Genomic DNA, 21,221 nt, shown 5'->3' with positions numbered 1-21,221 from the left:
CACATTATCCCAGACAAGTTCAATATGGCTTACATCAAATTCTTAACCCTTTAGTGTCCAATGTTCCCGTAATAAGCCATATGGGAACAGATTGATGGGAACATTGAACACTAAAGGGTTAAACCATATTACAATAAGAAAACTACAACGAAAATACAAAACATCCAGGCCTCAATTTGAAATAATAAATTAACTAAAAGAATAACAATCATCAACAGTGGTGAGGAATTCACTACATAAGAATGCTTTCAACAATTTATGAAATTTCAGGTAGTCAGTAACATATCTGAGTGACTTTGGTAGGGAATTCCATTTCCTAGTAGCTTGGTATGTGAAGCTTGTATCATGAACAGAACTGTAATGAAGATTTTTACAACATGGAAAATGGACACGATAGTCTCTCAGTGCAAAGGGAGTAGAGGCTGACCCATAGACTAAACCAACTCAGGAGGTGATGTATAAAAAACACTTTATTGAATATAATTCAAGGGACCCGACCCGTCATGCTGCTAGTTTGTCCTCCATCGGTAAGTACTTTTTACTCTCTCAGCTGTTTTGTTGTTTTTATTGGATCCATAACACATTTTAAGCCATATGGTATTCTGATACACTCCTGGTGAGTTAGATTATATTGTTTTTTCATCAGCAGTGTTCTTCAAACGCCTGGCTTTGCTACTTGTGGTCACTTGGCCCTTCATCACTTCCTTCCTTAAGTACATACTACTTTAAGTTGTTTAAAATAAAGTCCTTTAGTTAATTTGCTCGTTTTAAGCTTTACGTGCTTCTTTTGTATCGGGTTTAGTAGATTGTTGTCCCGGTTAGCCTCTTTTAATTGTTCATTAAGCTCCGTCTTTTACGTATGATATTTGATTTAGTTCACCAATACACAGTAGCACATTAGTAAGTTTGTCTAAATATCTCGCACTTTCATTCAACTCGCCAAAATGCAGTTCAAGTCCAACCATGACGTAAGCACTATTTACATCTTGAGAACAGCTGTCCCATACTGGTTATATTGTAGAACATGATGTGGACACATTTGACAACATGTTATTTAGTGCTGGCAACGAACTGTATATTAGTTCTTTAAGTTGATTTATTTCTTCATGTGCCCCGCCCCCTTAGGCACTTCCTTAGTGTATTTAGTTTTTGGTTCCGTTTGATCCATGTTCTTTTTATTAAAGACATCCCCATGTGTATAGTTGATTTCAATGCATTTCTCTAAACATTAGTCTTCATGTAATGTATATGCACTGCTTCTTTTCAAACATCCACTATTATCCCAATTATTTATAGGTATCATTAGGCACACATAAGGTGGTCCTTGGAACTAGCCCCTTTTTTATTCCTTTAAAGTACATGTGTTAATCGATATTTCATGTTTTTAGCAATGTCTGGACCATAACTGTTCCTTTCATTTTTTAGAGTTAGTACGTGGAGGAAACCTGATTTGAATTTCATAGAGTTCACCTTTGGTTATAATTCTGGTTTACATGTGTACTCTGTGGTAAGTTTCATTTCCTTCACATGAGACAACTATAAAAATATTTCACTGACTAAACTAGTCCATTAATAGGGTTTTCCACAATCCACTGACAATTGATTTCTTATATTTCATTTTATTTAAAAGTATGTTGTATAATTTCAATATGTCTGCTGTTGAATACAAAGATAATACATAATTTGATTCCATTTTCATGTTTTTTAAATTGGTTTTATTTGAAATATATGTTTAAATTTGTTTTTAGAATTCTCTATTTTAAATGTATAATATTCATGTATATATTTTTAGAACACCCTTTGTGACCCCTGAGGCAGACGCCCTTGTGCGTCGAAACACGGTACGTGTAGAATCCCTTGAATATTCAATAAAGTGTTTTTTATACATCACCTCCCGAGTTGGTTTAGTCTATGGTCAGCCTCTACTCCCTTTGACCTGCGTGGATTTGTCGTAGAGGCTTCTCCTGTCTTGCTGTTCCTGAAGATAGTCTCTCAACATCAAATGAGCATTTCATAAAGGTGATTCTAACAAGTATTGCATAAAATCAGGTAAAAGACCAAATAAAATTTGATAAACAAGCACACATAGTTTAAAGGTAACTCTTGCATTTACTGGAAGCCAATGCAGTTTGATTAAGAGGAGCTGACGTGGTGAATCAAGGAGTTTTACATACGAGACGATCAGCAGTATTCTGAGCTGTTTGCCGTTTTTTGGTAAGAGAGACTTTTAGGCCTGAGTAAACAGCATTACAGTAATCAAATTTGGATATCACTTCAAATTGAACTAAAGTGTGAAAAAGCGAGTCAGAAAAGAAAGGCCTCAGTCTTTTCAATCTCCACACAGAATTAAAGACACTAGAAATCACCACAGAAACCTGAGGTTCAAATGACAGGTTTTGCGGTGGTGGAGATGAAAACGGTAACGGAATAAAAAAATGTGTGGGATAAACATAAAGGAGTCCTGTTCAGAAGGAATGGATCCTCAGAAGCTTAGCAGAGATCGGGTGGCAGAGCTGGTGGTGGGAGGTGGGGCTAGTGGTTGGGAGGCAGGGCTAGAGCTGGGCAGACTTCTACGGTCTGTGCCCTGAAAATGGCAGATACAAATCAAGGTCAGGTATACACATAAAGTAGTACATATGAGTTTATCTTGTTGGGTAGACTGGATGGACCGTGCAGATCTTTCTCTGCCGTCATCTACTATGTTACTATGTAATTTGAAATCTAAACATTTCAAATTATTCTTATATTCAGTGGCACTGTACATAAAGCAAGCACCGCCGAATATACAAGCAGAACTAAATATTATACATAAAAATAGAGAATACTAGGATTTCTATCAGAGCTATACGTATTGCTTATACATTTAGCTTGGATGCTTCAGGTTATCCCCGATTCTTATGTGTCAGACCTAAATGTATAAGCTATAGGGGCTGAATATCGATGCTTATCTGTATAAATTTATACATAATAGTTGGTACTGGCTCCAGAACAACCCTAACCATGCCCTCTCTACTCTATGTATATTACATACTCATAAACAGATTATATGCACAGTGGTAGATACATAAAATTCCATCCAATATTATTTTAGACAAAAAAATAAGGTATTAAGCAGGTGCTAAATATCTCAGTGTTTTTTGAATACTGGGCTCTATAAATTCTGGACTTTATTCTCCTTATGATTGGCTAATGACAAGCTGTTTGCAGGTCCAGCAGTGTTAATAGCACCCCCAATCACATCAGATTGTCAATGGTGCCACCCCCTTGTCTGTTTCATAGCTGACCCACTCCTACTCACAGGGCAGTCACTCAAGATACTCTATGGCACTCCCAGTTCACACGTTCTGGATGGGGTAGGCAGCGGTTGGATTAGCAAGGAGCCACTCTGTGTCCAGGGTTTGTAGATGTTCAGGTTGCTAGTAGTGCCCTAAATGACTGCCCTGCTCACCCTACTCTAAAGCTGGCCCTGGGTGTGTGATTAGAAGAACAAAATATGGTCCTCCCTGCTCCATTTTTTGTATGTTATAAATACTTACCACAGCTACCATTTCTGCTGCATTTCCTCTTGAACACCTAATTATAGGAACAGCTCCTATGAAAATGAAACACAAATAAAATCTTCTGTACATAACATGCATGTAAAAAAGTTAAAAAAAAAGTTCTTAAAATTTGACTCTTTTACATAGAATAGCAGTCAATTTTCATTCTTTGATCCCAACAGGGTAACTTTTAATAACATTAAAAATCTTTGCTAAGAAAATGGCACCAACAAATACTGCCAAGTTATCTGATAGTAGAAGTCTGGATTAAAAACAATTCAAAAAAATAGAAAAGTGAATCTTTAAGCAGATGTCAAGAGTTTGCAAAACGTTCAGGCACCTCTGGTCAAATTGTATGTTTCAATGAAATACCTAAGTGAACAGAAGCAGATAATCTCTCCATGATAGAAAAGATGAATATGATCTCTTTCTGCACATTTTTAATGCATAATTACTATCTGTAATTTAAACATATTTAAAATAAGAAAAAAAAAGAGTGGATATGGCAAGTACAGAGCTGCAGGTTGGGCTGCTTCCTCCTCTGTTGATGCGGTTCCTTTAAGCTGCGCAGCTATACGGAGGCCCGCATAACTCAAAGGAACATTCGGGCCTAGGACGGCAGAGGAGCAGAAAGCAGCCACACCTACAGCCGCGCAGCTTCTCCTTCAGCGCTGGACCAGTGAGTGTGGGAGGGGAGGTGGAAAAAAGGTGGATGCAGGGAGGAGGGCTGGAAAAAGTGGATGGATTGTAGGTGCTATAAAAAAATATGGATGGGGTGTGTGTCCTGGGGGTGGGGGGGGTGGAAAAAATATGGAGTGTGGGTGGAGGGGGGGCCGAAAAAAAGGTGGATGGAGTGTGTGCAGGTGGGATGACTGGAAAAAAGATGGATGGGGTGTGGGGGGCTGGAAAATGTACAGTGGTGGAAATAAGTATTTGATCCCTTGCTGATTTTGTAAGTTTGCCCACTGACAAAGACATGAGCAGTCCATAATTGAAGGGTAGGTTATTGGTAACAGTGAGAGATAGCACATCACAAATTAAATCCGGAAAATCACATTGTGGAAAGTATATGAATTTATTTGCATTCTGCAGAGGGAAATAAGTATTTAATCCCTCTGGCAAACAAGACCTAATACTTGGTGGCAAAACCCTTGTTGGCAAGCACAGCGGTCAGACGTCTTCTGTAGTTGATGATGAGGTTTGCACACATGTCAGGAGGAATTTTGGTCCACTCCTCTTTGCAGATCATCTCTAAATCATTAAGAGTTCTGGGCTGTCGCTTGGCAACTCGCAGCTTCAGCTCCCTCCATAAGTTTTCAATGGGATTAAGGTCTGGTGACTGGCTAGGCCACTCCATGACCCTAATGTGCTTCTTCCTGAGCCACTCCTTTGTTGCCTTGGCTGTATGTTTTGGGTCATTGTCGTGCTGGAAGACCCAGCCATGACCCATTTTTAAGGCCCTGGCAGAGGGAAGGAGGTTGGCACTCAGAATTGTACGGTACATGGCCCCATCCATTCTCCCATTGATGCGGTGAAGTAGTCCTGTGCCCTTAGCAGAGAAACACCCCCAAAACATAACATTTCCACCTCCATGCTTGACAGTGGGGACGGTGTTCTTTGGGTCATAGGCAGCATTTCTCTTCCTCCAAACACGGCGAGTTGAGTTCATGCCAAAGAGCTCAATTTTTGTCTCATCTGACCACAGCACCTTCTCCCAATCACTCTCGGCATCATCCAGGTGTTCACTGGCAAACTTCAGACGGGCCGTCACATGTGCCTTCCGGAGCAGGGGGACCTTGCGGGCACTGCAGGATTGCAATCCGTTATGTCGTAATGTGTTACCAATGGTTTTCGTGGTGGCAGTGGTCCCAGCTGCCTTGAGATCATTGACAAGTTCCCCCCTTGTAGTTGTAGGCTGATTTCTAACCTTCCTCATGATCAAGGATACCCCACGAGGTGAGATTTTGCGTGGAGCCCCAGATCTTTGTCGATTGACAGTCATTTTGTACTTCTTCCATTTTCTTACTATGGCACCAACAGTTGTCTCCTTCTCGCCCAGCGTCTTACTGATGGTTTTGTAGCCCATTCCAGCCTTGTGCAGGTGTATGATCTTGTCCCTGACATCCTTAGACAGCTCCTTGCTCTTGGCCATTTTGTAGAGGTTAGAGTCTGACTGATTCACTGAGTCTGTGGACAGGTGTCTTTCATACAGGTGACCATTGCCGACAGCTGTCTGTCATGCAGGTAACGAGTTGATTTGGAGCATCTACCTGGTCTGTAGGGACCAGATCTCTTACTGGTTGGTGGGGGATCAAATACTTATTTCCCTCTGCAGAATGCAAATAAATTCATATACTTTCCACAATGTGATTTTCCGGATTTAATTTGTGATGTGCTATCTCTCACTGTTACCAATAACCTACCCTTCAATTATGGGCTGCTCATGTCTTTGTCAGTGGGCAAACTTACAAAATCAGCAAGGGATCAAATACTTATTTCCACCACTGTATATGGAGTGTGGATGCAGGGAGAGGGCTGAAAGAAAAGGTGAATGGAGTGTGGGGGGCTGGAAAAAGGTGGATGAGGTGTTTGTGCATGTCATGGGAATGGGGAGGAAGTCTACATGGAAAGCTGCAGTGAGGGTGGGGGGTATTTCATGCCTGGGGGAGATGTCATTCCTCGTAATAGTGGAATCCTGCACAAAACATTTACAAATAAAGTGTGCAAAATGTTGCAGAATTTTCAAATCTTGTTGCATAGAATTTTCAATTTTTTTGCGCAGAATTCCCCTGGAATAATATAACAGCTATTCGTCTTACAGCAGCAAGCAGGTCCCTGGAGTAGCCTTGTGGTTGGTGCAGTGGACTGTAGAGAAGGGGAGCCAGGCCCATATACCACTCTAATTGGTACACTTGTGGTGGAAGCTGTGAGCCCTCCAAAAAACACAAAATACCTACTGTACTTACATACAGGTGACAATTGCAGGCCTAAGGGCTATTGTAGTGGTGTATAGTTGGCCCTCCAAATCAACTCACACCCTACCTCTACAAGTCACACCACAATGTCTGCAATCTTATTTTTGTTCCCCTCCTTTCTCTCCCTTTCTCATGTGTCCTGTGGAATGCTACTCTGTCTCCAACAACCTGCTTACATTCACAACCTCTTTTTCTCTCATACTTGGCTTTTGTCTGAAGATTCTGCTTCAGTTGCTGCCCTGTATCACAGAAATGACCTTTTCTCCTACACACCTCACCTAGTTAGCCATGATGGTGGTGTTGGGCTGCTACTCTCATCTACTTATAGATTTCAACCTGTTCTTTGAACTAAGTTTCATTGCTTTTCTTCCTCTGAAGTCCACACCATCTGCCTATTCACTCCAGTCTCTGGGGAGTGGTCATTTATTGACTCCCTGATAAATCCCTCTCTTCTTTTCTGACTGACTCCTGGCTTTCCTTCTTTCTCAAACAGTATAGTAAATCAAAAGTTTTCTACAGAACACAATTTGAAGACATACCCAGTGTTACAAAGAAGCAGAAAAGACTGTCAACAATAGTGTCCATAATGTTTTCCATCTCAGTGTCTGTTATATCTGATCTGTTGACCGCTGAGAATGAAAAGAGAGAAAAGATGTTACCATCATCTGGGTTTACAGAACAAGCCATGAAGTCTATAACATGGGGATGATTCCTAGCTCTCATTTTTGCATAAGGAATTTATTTCATTTTTGTTTTATTACAATTTATAGACTGCCTATCATTACACATCTAAGTGGTTTGAATAAACAACATATAATATTTAATACAAATAACTTAAAATACTAAACAAAAATATATATAAACAATAACAATTTATACACATAAGGATAAGTCCTAGCCAAATGTTTTGCCAACAGAAATGCTTTTCACTTTTTATGAAATCGGATCACATTGTTTATTTATTTAACACATTTATAATCCCACATTTTCCCACTTAGTTGCAGGCTCAATGTGGCTTACACAATACCACAGAGGTAGGCTCTGGATCAATAATACAAATACATAGTATAGTAGTAAACATGCATTGCTGTGCAATGCCCCTAAAACAAACTGTATATGGGTATGACCACTAGAGCTTTCAAGACCTGAATGCTTGAACATAAATCCAATTTGAAGAGAATGAACAAGAGAGAGCCTTTGGTTTCACATTGAGAACAGTGCAAACACAGTTTTGATGAGCTGCAATGTTTTTATTTATTTATTAGGATTTATTTGACGCCTTTTTGAAGGCATTCACTCAAGGCGGTGTACAGTAAGAATAGATCAAACTCTGTGTTATCCACACAGAGTTACCGCATAAGCACAGGGGAGACCGGATGATTGGACTGCTCCGAGTCATGCTGGACATTTAAACTCCATACTCTGGAACCGTATGGCTTGAATTTTATGATTGGAACTTTTTTTTATTGATTGTTCAATTTCATTGAAGAGCTTTTTGATTTAGTTTTAATTGGTGTGAAAGAATATGTCGTCAGAGTATATTTAAATGAGTAAGAGAGCATCTGACGTTTCCGCAATTTTGAAACATGCAGTGAATACAGTAAAGTAAGTGTTCTGTGGTTTTTTTTTGTTTTTGAAAAGTTGAATAGACAGCTTCAAAGTAATAAATATAATTATTTTGTTTTAGATAAAGAGAATTTTCTGTGGTTGAGTTTATGCAGCACTGAACCCCTGAGGAAACTTGAATACCAGAGTGAAACTGTGGCACCACTGGATGAAAAGATAAGTGCTTGGCTGTATTTTTGGCACTGTTTTTGCTACCACAAGGAGATTGTTATGATATTTTCACTAAGATTAATATGATGTATTTTATAGCAATGCACTTAAAAAATTGGGAGTTTTTAGACCAATGAAAGAAAAATGACCATGTTTAAGAAGTATAGTTGATAACTTCTGAGGGGTCTCTGAGGTCTTTTAAAATTTACAGTGCAATATTGCATTATCAGATTCAACTTTCTAGAGCTGGGTGCTATTTTTCTATTTGTACTGATTGTTATATTTCAGTGCCAGTGTGATACTGCTGGGTTCAGTAAGATGATCCCTAGCTCTCACTTTTGCATTAGGAATTCATTTCATTTTTTTATTATGATTTATTTACTGCCTTTTTGAAGGAATTCACTCGGCGGTGTACAGTAAGAATAGATCAAACATGAGCAATATGCAGTTACAGCAGTAAAAAATATTCAAATAACTAGTATAAAAGGCCCGTTTCGGTAGGCAATGAAACGGGCGCTAGCAAGGTAATCTCCCCCCCCCCCCCTGCAGCGTCCTTCCTGTCTCCCCTGCCCCCCCTGCAGCCACCCATCTGGTCTCAGGATCCCATCCCCACCAACTCTCCTCTGCCCCTGCAGCCACGCATGTGCAGCGGCCCTTCTCTCTCCCCTGCTCCCCCTGCAGCCACCCATGTCCAGCGACTCTCCTCTCCCCCTGCCCCCTGCAGCCACCCATGTCCAGCGACCCTCCTCTCCCCTGTCCCCCTGCAGCCACCTATGCCCAACGACCCTCCTCTCCTTTCTTCCCCTTGCCCCCCCTGTAGCCACCCATGTCCAGCGACCCTCCCCGCCCCCCTCGGCGCATCACCCAAGCCCCTACCCCCCCCCCCCCCGGGCACATCAACCCCCTCGCCACCCGCAGCCACCAATACTAACGCTGTCCGGCCGCTGCTGCGTCTCCTATTGAGCAGCAGCGGCCGGTACAAAAAGAAAAAAGTCAAAAAAAGATTTTAAACCTGAAACACGGCTCCGTAGACAGCCATCTGGCATTGGCTGTCATCTCTGCAGCCGCTCCTCCTCTCCCCTCTGACGTCGCTGCGCTCCTCCGGGGTCTTCCTGCAGGGGCAGTGACGTGGAGGGGAGGGGAGAGGAGGAGCGGCTGCAGTGACGACAGCCAATGCCAGATTGCTGTCTACGGAGCCGCGTTACAGGTTAAAAATCTTTTTTTGGCTTTTTTCTTTTTGTACCGGCCGCTGCTGCTCCACAGAAGAAGCAGCAGCGGCCGGACAGTCATGAGGAGACCAGTTCAGTATAAGGCCCAGCACACAAGCTGCACTATCACCCACTCAGAGTCCCCAGTCAGGCCAGAGGTTTGGTGCCATAACTGCCCTAAACACTTGTACCTTGATGCAATCCTGCAATCCCACCACATATGCTCCAGGGCCCCCAACTGGGCAAATTCCTCCAGCAGTGAGCGTACTCTGCATTCCCACCCCCACCCCCCCCAGTTGAAGAGTCTAGTAGGTCCTGTGGCAGGATTTGAAACTGGAATTGGTTCTAACTGGTGATCCAAGTACATTTATGCACATAGAGATGTATCACCTTCCAGGAGCCGTCCCCCAGAGCTGCCTACAACCAGGCTTCCCACTTCCTTTTACGAGAGGAACTAGCAAATATATAAATAGGGCCTAAGGGACTGTATAAACGGGATAACAGCTTCCTGCAGGTAGGAGACTTAAATAGCACTATTTCCAGGTCCAAGGCCTCTCTAAAGAGATTTCTCTTCACCAACGGGTAGTGAAGGAAGTCCCTACCCTGAAAATATTGATAAAAAGGAATTTTCATGCCCATTAGGTCCTGCAAAGTGGCAAGGGCTAGCAGTGTCCTGATGATACAAATCCCTACAGTGACTAAACCTCAGAGTTTGCAACGCAGCATGCAACTGGATGAAGTACTCAGTCGACCAAGGCTGAAAATCCTTACGATGACTAGCCAAGTTGGCAGTGATGGCTAAGCGAAACCTCTCTTTAACTTCTTTCCAAACCCCCAATAAGGGGGATAAAAAGACATGGTTGGTGGACTCTCCCTCCTGATCAAACGAGCGTACTACCTCTCCCCTCCACATCTACAGGGAGTAAGGGCAAATAATGAACTTCTCCGTTGCTACCCAATGCACAAGTGGATGCTCCACATAGTGCTCGCTAAGTCTCTTCATGCCCGCCGCCTGATATTACCTGCGAAAGTTCAAAAAACCCAGCCCCCCTAGTGCCTTCTCCTGAAGTAGCAGAGCCCAACTAACTTTAGGTCGCCCTTTTCCCCACACAAATTTGCGTAACTATTTATCCCACCTGTTTGAACCATGTTTTAGAAATAAAAATAGGTAATTGCGCAAAAAGAAACAAAAATTTAGGCAGTATCATCATTTGTAAAATAGGAAAGCATCAGAGAAGACCAGGACTCCAGGTTCGCAAGTAATTTGGTGTGGAGACACTCATAGTTGAGCCTGTACAAATCTGAGATCCTGTCAATGATATGAATTCCCTGATATTGGAAACCCTGCATTGCTACTTTAAAGAGAAAGTCAGATTGCGCAACATTAAAAAGGAGAGCCTTAGTTTTATTGATATTGACTTTAAACCTGGATAAAGGCCCCAAATTTTGTTACGTCTCCACTAAAAAGGGCAAGGAGCGTTGTGGCTGAACCAAAAATAAAATCAGCATCATCATTGGCATATAGCACAACTGGTACCATGGTAGAAATGTCATAATAAATAAATATCAACAGTGACAAATGGTGGCTGCTAAGGGCTCTACTGCAATAGCAAATAACAAGGGTGACATAGGACACCCCTGGTGGGTACTACTATACAACTGAAGCTCCTCCGATTGGATGCCATTCACCACTATGTAGCTACAAGGTTCTACACAGAGTGACCTAACCCAGTCACCAAAGGGGCCCCCATCACGTCAAAGAGGTAGAATCACTCCAACCTATCAAATGCTTTCTCAGTGTCAAAGGCCACACAAAGGGTCTGTTCCCTTCTCCATTTGAAAATGTCAATAAGATCGACTACTCTAGAAACATTATCCCCCAATTGTCACCTTTACACGAATCCCATTTGGTCAGGATGTATTAATTTAGGAAGCATAGTCTACAGCCAATTGGCAAGAACATTTGCAAAAATTTTCATATCAGTGTTCAGAAGGGCAATGGGTCAATAATTAGCGAAGAAGGGATCTTTTCCCAGCTTAGGAAGCACAACTACACTTGGCCCTGTACTTGGGCTTTGAAAGGACAGAGCCATCAGTCAGATCATTAAACGGTTGAGCCAGTAAGGGCGAAAACTGTAGATTCAAAATTTTATAATATTCCATAGGGAATCTGTCCTCCCCTGGTGATTTCCCCATGAGTGAGAGATAACATGTGACACTTCTAAACCAGTAACAGGAGTACTCCGTCTCAAGACCTTCTCCCCCATAACATGCGGGAGCAGAAGCTTCGCGAGCAACTCCCTGATCTCCTCCGAGGGACACTGTAGTTCAGACATATAGAGGGCTTGATAAAACTGATGGAATTCAGAAGTTATATTGGAATGAAAGGTTTTGTGGATCCCCGAGGAAGTGGTAATCCTATTAACCCAACATTCACTCTGTTGCTTTTGGACCTGCAATGCTAGCAACTTCCCTGATCTGTTACCAAATTCCATAAAATCTCATTTAAGTTTCCTCAATTTAAATTCAATGCATCCAATGTCCAATGCCTCGAGGTGAACCTTGAGCTTAGCAATGCGACCCTGAAGCAACTTAGACGGATGCCTCTTGTGTACCTTTTGCAAGTCACCCAGGCTCACCAATAAAGCCTTTTGCTGGGCCTCCCTCATTCTATGGACTCGGGAAGCTTCCTGTATCAAAATCTCCCTCATAAGCTTTCCCCACCTCCCACAATGTAGGAAGGGTCACATCGCCAGTATCACTGGAATCTAGATATTCCTGCCATTTGGCTCTCAATAGCTCCTGAGTAGTTGAGTGGGATGGTAGATTAGCATTAGCCCTCCAGGAGCCCCTTGCCTTCCCACCTTACACTACTCTAAAAGTACTGTAAGAGGGGCATGGTCAGAGATACAAATAAGGTGGACCTTTAAATCCTCCCATTTCCCCACTGCTCTGTCTACCCAAAAATAATCAAGCGTAGAGTATGTTCTATATTTGCCTGAATAATACGTGTATTGCCTCTCAATAGGGTGTTGTATCCTCCACACGTCCTCAAGGGAGTGATTAAGGAGCAGTCTCCAAATCAAGTTACCTTCTCTCACTTCCTCTCTGCTTCTCCTGCTGAACCTATCCAATTTATCCAAATTGATGTTCATGTCATCTCCCCCCCCCCCCCCCCCCCCCACCCAAATGATAAAGTCACCGACTCCATGTTGAGAAATGAGCTTGCACACCTCTGCAAAGAAAGAACCCTTAGACCCTACTGATGCATACATACTAAGCAGAGTAAATTCCCAGGTGTCAATTCTCCTAGTGACAATGCTAATATACCTCCTTCTGTAGTTTCATTCAATTCAAACCATTAACTTTTAATTTCTATAGGACCATCTCAGAAACCTTGGGCAAGCCTCTGGAATAGTGGGAAGGACTAATAGAAATAAAATTACTATTTTCTCCTTCCATTACATATTCCAGATTTATAAAAACACTTTCTAGAGTGAGTGGGATCCTGGTACCGCTGCACTGAGGATCGAAGCCCCAAAACTGGCTTCCAAGCACGTCGCAATGTCCACCCAGTAGTGCCTGGCAAACATATGCAGCATTGACCACGTTGCTGCCTTGCAAATATAAGCTGGAGACAGTAAGGTAGTCTCCACACAGGATGTCGCTGCACATCTCACAGAATGAGCCTGCAAAGCCTGAGGAGCCTGCTTCCCCGAAAGCAAATAACTTGACATGATAGTCCCCTTTAGCCAGTTAGCAAGGTGGGCTTGGAAGCCATGAGGCCAAGCTTCTGTTTACTAAAAAGTCTGTCCAATTTGCGAAAATTCATTCATGATGTCCAGGTATCTAATGAGGACTCTATGCACATTGAGAAATTTCAAGGTTGAATACTAAGCCTCTTTGTCCTCTCTGTAAAAGCACGGAAGCTCCACAGATTGGTACAGATGAAATGCTGATACCACTCTCGGAAGAAAGGAAGGAACCATGAGAAAGGGATCCCGACAAGAGCCTAAAGCTGTGAAATCCTACATGCCAATGAAACAGCCACCAAGAAGGCTGTCTTTAGCATAAGATCTTTCAAGGAGGTCTTTCAGAGTGGCTCAAAAGGAGGCTTCTGCAGAGCTCAAAAGACTAAATTAAGGTTCCACTCTGGACAAGGTGTACGAAAGGGAGGCTGCAAGCGGCCCACACCCTGAAAGAACTGAACTATATCCAGGTGAACCGCAAGAAACGTCAGGCCAAAGACACAAACTGAACTTTTAGAGAACCCAACACCAATCCCTTCTGAAGACCTGCCTGGAAAAATGCTAGTTTGCATACAATGTGAGCAGAGAAGGGAGAAAGTCCGTGCTCAGAATACCAACCCTTGAATGTCCTCCACACCTTCATATATGCCACAGATGTAGAGCATTTCCGATCCTGAAGCAGGTAGCAATGACTGAATCAGAATAACCTTTTGGCTCAATCGAGCCTTTTCAATGGCCAAGCCATACGACCAAAGGGGCATAGATCCTCCATGAGCACTGGACCTTTCTTCAGTAGGCCATGTACCTGCGAAAGACAGAGAGGATACATTTGTCCTTTAGATTGTAAGCTCCTTGAGCGGACTGTCCTTCTATGTTAAATTGTACAGCGCTGCGTAACCCTAGTAGCGCTTTAGAAATGTTAAGTAGTAGTAGTAGGATCCTCGTCCAGCAGTTGAATCAGGTCTGAGTATCACAGCCTTCGCAGCCAATCCGGGGTGACCAGAATTATTTGACCCTGGTGCAATGCAATCCTTTTCTTTTTTTTTTTTTTAACTGTTTATTTATATATTTAAACATACATTTCAAAGTATATTGCTGTAATTTACATATAAACAATCCCATATCCCCTCCCCCCTCCCTCACTTCCCCAACTCCCTGCCCATATGTCTCTTCTATTTTCATTTTGCAATAGTCCCAACACTGCTGCACCCATGGATAAGTTTATGATGTGTTTCGGTCCTTGTACTCTTAGAGGTGTTCAGAGCCGCGGTGTCATCAGTTGGGGCGCATCAAGGTTGATCCCGTCTCGATGCCTCCATTCTTTGTACTTATCCCATATTTTTAAGAATTGGGCTACTTGTCCATTCTTTATTGCTGTCAATTTAGACATTTGGTAGAAGTAGTCCATTTTATATATAACCTTCATTACTGGGGGAGACGATTGTTGCTTCCATGCGGATGCCACCGCTATCTTGCTCGCCGCCAAAAACATGGAGGCCAATCGATGTAGCGGTTTCGAAAATCCTGTAGGTTGAAAGTTTAGTATGCAGTGGTCCACTGTCAGTGGATACTCTTTGCCCAGTATTTGTTTAAGCATGTCCAACAGTTCTCTCCAGTATCTTTGTATTTTTGGGCATGTCCACCAGATGTGTAGCATGTCTCCCTTCATTGTACATCCCCTCCAGCATTGATTCGACGCTTCTGGTATCATTTTGGCTAATCTGTCCGGGGTGTAGTACCAGCGATATAGTATTTTATATCCATTCTCTATAATGGCACTACTCACAAAGCTACTTAACAAGAAACCCCATGCCTTCTCCCAGCTGTGTATATCATGTCTAGTATCTATGTCTTGTTCCCACCTCTGTGTGCAATGCAATCCTTTTCAACACACGGCATGCCTTGGGCCAAGGTGGGAAGAAATACAGTAGATGTGTCTCCAATCAAGGCTGCGGAAAGGCATCGAACCCAGTTCTTTCCCACAGATGAAGAACTTGGGCACTCTGGCATTCCATTTCACTGCCATCAAGTCCAGAAGTGGAGAACCCATCAGTCCACTATCAGCTGAAAAGCCTGGCTGGATAGTTCCTATTCTCCTGCCAGCTGCTCCCCCCAAATTCACAGTCTCCACAAGTCTTACCCCCAGATAAGACAGAATCATGACAGATTCTCTGTCCCAGGCTCTCCATTAAACCTCTTTCCTATCGTGCTGGAAAGGAAAGCTCCACAGGAAACAGGGAAGAGGAGAAGGGAGGGAAGTAGTAAATTCACAGGGCACCAAAGACAGGGATCTGAAAACCTTCAGATATGTCTCTGCAGACTCAAGCTGCCCGCAAAGCTCAAATGGGGGACCAGTTGACCAACTGGCCCAGGAGCAAATCACTAAAAACCTGAGCTAAAAAGTGTGTCCATCCACCTGCTGGAGAGAGAAAATATTGAGGAGCTGGACTGGATGCCAAGAGAGATGTCAACTCAGTTTTCAGTTCTCTATCTCCACCTGCTGGTTTATAGACACAACTGTCCCACAGGTTCTGGAATAGTGGGAAGCTATGTAATGGAATGTGCAATTAGCACAAATTTAATTATTATTTAAAAACTACATGCTCAAGCACAAAGTAGCTGCCCTAATTATTCCACATAGCAGTGCTAACACCATGCACCTCTTCAAATAGAATAGGAAGTTGAATTTATACAAAACAAGTCTGCAAGCTCTACAGCATCCCACACGTTCCACCAGTTATTGTATTTTTATGGCGATACTATACATAAAAGTAGTTTTTCAACTACTGTTTCTCGAAAGAAGACTGACAGGAATACCTTTTTGGATTACAGTAGTCACCCGAAATCCCTACGCATTTCGTAGCTCTTCCTCAGGGGGAACCACCCCTTATCACCAACGGGACTAACGTCCAGGCAGGGAATCCAAGCTTGGAGGTGGGGCTGGTATTCCCTGCCTGGACGTTAGTCCCGTTGGTGATAAGGGGTGGTTCCCCCTGAGGAAGAGCTACGAAATGCGGTCTCGCATTGGGGAACTTTGGAGTATACCAACTGGGGAACTTTGGAGTATACCAAGTATGTGGGTTTAATATACCTATTATCCCTGGAAGCCTCCCACTTACCTGAAGCATTCTTTGGCTGCCTTTAATTTAAAGGTTTGACTGTGTGCAGGAGGATCACAGAAGATTTGTGTGACTTTGTAATTCCCAGTGTTTCTCTGTGGGTTTTTTTTATCACAGGGATAAGAACAGTGGCTTTATATTACAGTGGAGTTTTTTTTCTTTCTTCACTTGAGAACTTGTTGGATACAAAAATCAGCAATGTTCAATATCTGCTACAATTATTAAGAACTGGGTTTTGTGTGCCCTTGTTTTTTTAGGGCTCACTGACTGATCTTTATTGAGATTGTGCTCTGACGAAACACAGAGACTGAAAAAACTGGGTTTATGTTCAATGTTCTTTGTGGGATTTACATATGTGATCAGGGTATAAGTCTGGTGTGGATGGCAGTGTGAGTGAGTTGCAGGGATACTATTTGGTAATTCTTTTAATGCACTGGTTTGTTTTCACTAATAAAGATTTTGTAATTTATATAGAACAGGAGTACTGTTTGTTGTTAATGTTTTAGGTACCTCCTATTATATATATATCCCCTATTAGGATTAAGATAGTCTCACTAATAAATGAGCTCGGCTGAAGGATCAGCCTATACTGAACTCTCCTTGTGTTTCCCTTCTTTAAAATATTAAAATTTTCAGTGGTATAAAGTTATTATTAACTGACTACTTCCGCGACAAGGTGCAAAAGATCAACCTTGAGTTCACTACCAAGCCACCTCCTCTTCTTCACCCTTCAACCCTCTCCCTCAACCAACCAACCCAGACCTCCTTCTCCTCCTTTCCTGATATCTCCGAGGAGGAAACTGCCCGCCTTCTTTCCTCCTCAAAATGCACCACTTGTTCCTCTGATCCCTTCCCCACCAACTTACTTAACACCATCTCTCCTACTATCACCCCCTCCATCTGTCATATCTCAACCTCTCTCTCTCCACTGCAACTGTCCCCGACACCTTCAAGCATGCCGTAGTCACGCCACTCCTCAAAAAACCATCACTAGACCCTACCTGTCCCTCCAACTACCGCCCCATCTCCCTCCTACCCTTCCTCTCCAAGATACTTGAGCACGCAGTCCACAGCCGCTGCCTTGATTTTCTCTCCTCTCATGCCATCCTCGATCCGCTACAATCCGGTTTTCGCCCTCTTCACTCGACAGAAACAGCACTCTCTAAAGTCTGTAATGACCTGTTCCTTGCCAAATCCAGAGGCCACTACTCCATCCTCATCCTCCTCGATCTATCCGCCGCTTTTGACACTGTCAATCATGACTTACTTCTTGCCACACTGTCCTCATTTGGGTTCCAGGGCTCTGTCCTCTCCTGGCTCTCCACCTATCTCTCCCACCATACCTTCAAAGTTCACTCTCATGGATCTTCCTCCACCCCCATCCCTTATCTGTTGGTGTTCCCCAGGGATCTGTCCTTGGACCCCTTCTCTTCTCAATCTACACCTCTTCCCTGGGCGCCCTGATCTCATCTCATGGTTTCCAGTATCATCTCTATGCTGATGACACCCAACTGTATCTCTCCACACCAGACATCACCGCGGAGACCCAGGCAAAGGTATCGGCCTGCTTATCTGACATTACTGCCTGGATGTCCAACCGCCACCTGAAACTGAACATGTCCAAGACCGAGCTTATCGTCTTTCCACCAAAACCCACTTCTCCTCTTCCTCCACTTTCTATCTCAGTTGATAACACCCTCATCCTCCCCGTCTCATCTGCCCGCAACCTCGGAGTCATCTTTGACTCCTCTCTCTCCTTCTCTGCGCATATCCAGCAGATAGCCAAGACCTGTCGCTTCTTCCTCTTTAACATCAGCAAAATTCGCCCTTTCCTCTCTGAACACACCACCCGAACTCTCGTCCACGCTCTCATTACCTCTCGCCTGGACTACTGCAACTTACTCCTCACCGGCCTCCCACTTAGCCATCTATCCCCCCCTTCAATCTGTTCAGAACTCTGCTGCACGTCTCATATTCCGCCAGAACCGATATACTCATATCACCCCTCTCCTCAAGTCACTTCACTGGCTTCCGATCAGATACCGCATTCAATTCAAGCTTCTCCTTCTTACCTACAAATGCACTCAGTCTGCTGCCCCTCACTATCTTTCTACCCTCATCTCCCCTTACGTTCCCGCCCATAACCTCCGTTCACAGGATAAATCCCTCCTCTCAGTACCCTTCTCCACCACCGCCAACTCCAGGCTCCGCTCATTCTGCCTCGCCTCACCCTATGCTTGGAACAACCTTCCTGAGCCCTTAAAGCCAAGCCCCCTCCCTGCCCGTCTTCAAGTCTTTGCTTAAAGCCCAATACTGCGTTCGGCACCTAACCCTTACCGTTCAGTGAATCCAGACTGCCCCAATTTGACTGCCCCTATCGGACCGAACGTTCACTTGTCTATTAGATTGTAAGCTCTTTGAGCAGGGACTGTCTCTCTTTGTTAAATTGTACAGCGCTGCGTAACCCTAGTAGCACTCTAGAAATGTTAAGTAGTAGTAGTAGTAGTAGTATTACCATTTCACTGGAGAGTGTGGAACATTTTACTGATTTAGCCAGTATTATTATTATTATTATTTATTGCATTTGTATCCCACATTATCCCACCTATTTGCAGGCTCAATGTGGCTTAAATAGTTTTGTTATGACATTGTCATTACAGAACATCAGATACAGTTAGTAGTGTGTAGAGATTAAGTAGGGAAGAAAGAGGAAGTGATTAGGCGGGTGATAGTAGGAGTGGATTTTCCTAACAGGTTGGGTTGGGAAAGTGAATTAGTGAAGCTGTTGGCTCTCATTGTAGGCCTTGTTGAAGAAGTATGTCTTCAGAGATTTGTGAAAGTTATTTGTTTCGACAATTGATTTCAGGTCTGTGGGTAGAGCATTCCATATCTGCGTGCTCATGTAGGAGAAGGTAGTGGCATGCATCAGCTTGTATTTTAGTCCTTTACAGCTGGGGAAGTTCAAATTGAGAAATTTGCGGGATGTTCTTGTGGCGTTTCTGGGAGGTAGGTCCACTAGGTTCAGCATGTAGATCGGGGCGTCTGCGTGAATAATTTTGTGTACAATCGTACATATCTTGAACGCAATGCGTTCTTTAAGTGGGAGCCAGTGCAGTTTCTCTCTTAGGGGTGTTGCACTTTCATATTTAGTTTTTCCAAAATGTGAGTCTGGCAGCAGTGTTCTGGGCTGTTTGGAGTTTTTTGATAGTCTGTTCTTTGCAGCCCGCATATAGTGTGTTGCAGTAATCCAGATGGCTTATTACCATTGACTGTACCAGGGTGCGGAAGATGTATCTCGGGAAGAATGGTTTTACTCTTTTGAGTTTCCACATGGTGTGGAACATCTTTTTCGTCGTGTTCTTCACGTGGGTATCAAGAGTGAGGTTTCGATCAATAGTAATTAGGGATTGACTGTTGATTTAGTTGCTGAACAAATGTTTAGCATGTCTACTGAATCCCCTCCTATAAATGTCACCGCAGGCCACTGGGTGTGGTTATGGGCAGGGAAATGGGCATTTCATGGGTGTTCTGAAATTTACGTGCATAGTTACAGAATATGGCTCACTGTGAATAAATCTACACATCAGGGTTTACACCACATTTTCACTGTTATAAATGGAAGCGCATAGTTTTAGGTTTTGGGATATCGACTAAGTGTATTGTATATACTGTGCTTAAATCTAGACACAGCTTATAGAATATGCTTAGTCAAAAATGTTTTCCGTGCTAATATTTTAAGCACCATATATAGAATCTCCCCCTTTATGTATAAAGCCTTAACAAGGGGATACGTTTTCAGTGGTTTCAAATCAGAGTTATAAGAAAACAATGTGCTGTACTACATCATTTTTTATTTTATTTAAATTATATAAAACTAGGTTCACCTACCACGGTAGGAAACAACCTCCTTATTCTGATTGCACAGTATGAACATATCATCTTCTAAGGTTATAAAATTGAGATATTGATCAAACACCTAAAAAAGAAAAAAAAAGAATTAGGCTCTTTACACACATCACTATTAAGATCAATTTAAAAGGTGTATAGGAGATGGAAAAAGATTCAGCCGTGCTTACTTTACAACATCTGGATTAAAAAGACCTTGTTGTTGCTCTGTAACTGTTAGCTATATACCTGAAACCCACAGTTTGGGAACAGAAGACATAACCATCTATTACATGACTGCACAAAAAAGTTCCTGAAAAGCAAAATGAGGTGTGCTATGATAGCCTGGACAAAAGGTGCTACACAATTCTTTACTACCTTGCTACTAATGAGCCACACATCAGCATAAAAGTATTAGGGACCCTTTTACAAAGGCGCACTGAAAAATGGCCTGTGGTAGTGTAGTGCATTAGCTTCCACTAAAAGAACGAATTATGTTCAAACTCTGTACCTTGGTTCATAAAATTATTCATGGCAAAGCCCCGTTATATATGTCAGACCTAATAGACTTACCAGCCAGGAACACAAAAAGATCATCACGTACATTCTTGAACCTCCATTACCCCAGTTGCAAAGGATTGAAATATAAATCAATATATGCATCTAGCTTCGCCTACATCAGCACACAACTATGGAATGCACTTCCAAATGCCATAAAAACAATGCACAACTTGATAGCCTTCCAGAAATTACTAAAGACCAACCTGTTCAAAAAGACTTATCATAATGATCCTTCATAAACGACCTGACTTCAAAAGTCTACCAGAACAAGATAACACTGAACTCTTTATACCTGTTTACTTCAATTACTTTGTCACTAAGTGAACATTATGCATTACTCCCTTATCTCTTACACCTGTTATGAACTGTTTATACACTTACTTTAATTTATTTTAATACTGTTTGTACT

At 42.7% G+C, this 21,221-nt stretch overlaps 1 protein-coding gene across 2 annotated transcripts in view; it reads right to left on the bottom strand.

The window, feature by feature from the left end:
- Positions 1-21,221, bottom strand: part of SCFD1 (sec1 family domain containing 1) — a 304,030-nt gene that overhangs the window by 246,527 nt on the left and 36,282 nt on the right. For both annotated transcript variants that reach the window (XM_030214680.1, XM_030214681.1), the window contains 3 exons: positions 20,255-20,342; positions 7,054-7,143; positions 3,537-3,592 (listed from right to left, as the gene is read on the bottom strand). In XM_030214680.1, the coding sequence (XP_030070540.1) occupies positions 3,537-3,592; positions 7,054-7,143; positions 20,255-20,342 (234 nt within the window). The remainder of the gene's footprint in view (positions 1-3,536; positions 3,593-7,053; positions 7,144-20,254; positions 20,343-21,221) is intronic.

The sequence above is a fragment of the Microcaecilia unicolor genome, chromosome 9, assembly GCF_901765095.1.
Source record: "Microcaecilia unicolor chromosome 9, aMicUni1.1, whole genome shotgun sequence".
NCBI lineage: Eukaryota > Metazoa > Chordata > Amphibia > Gymnophiona > Siphonopidae > Microcaecilia > Microcaecilia unicolor.
Note: the sequence above shows the minus strand (reverse complement) of the source record. Positions and strands in the feature narration are given on the sequence as shown.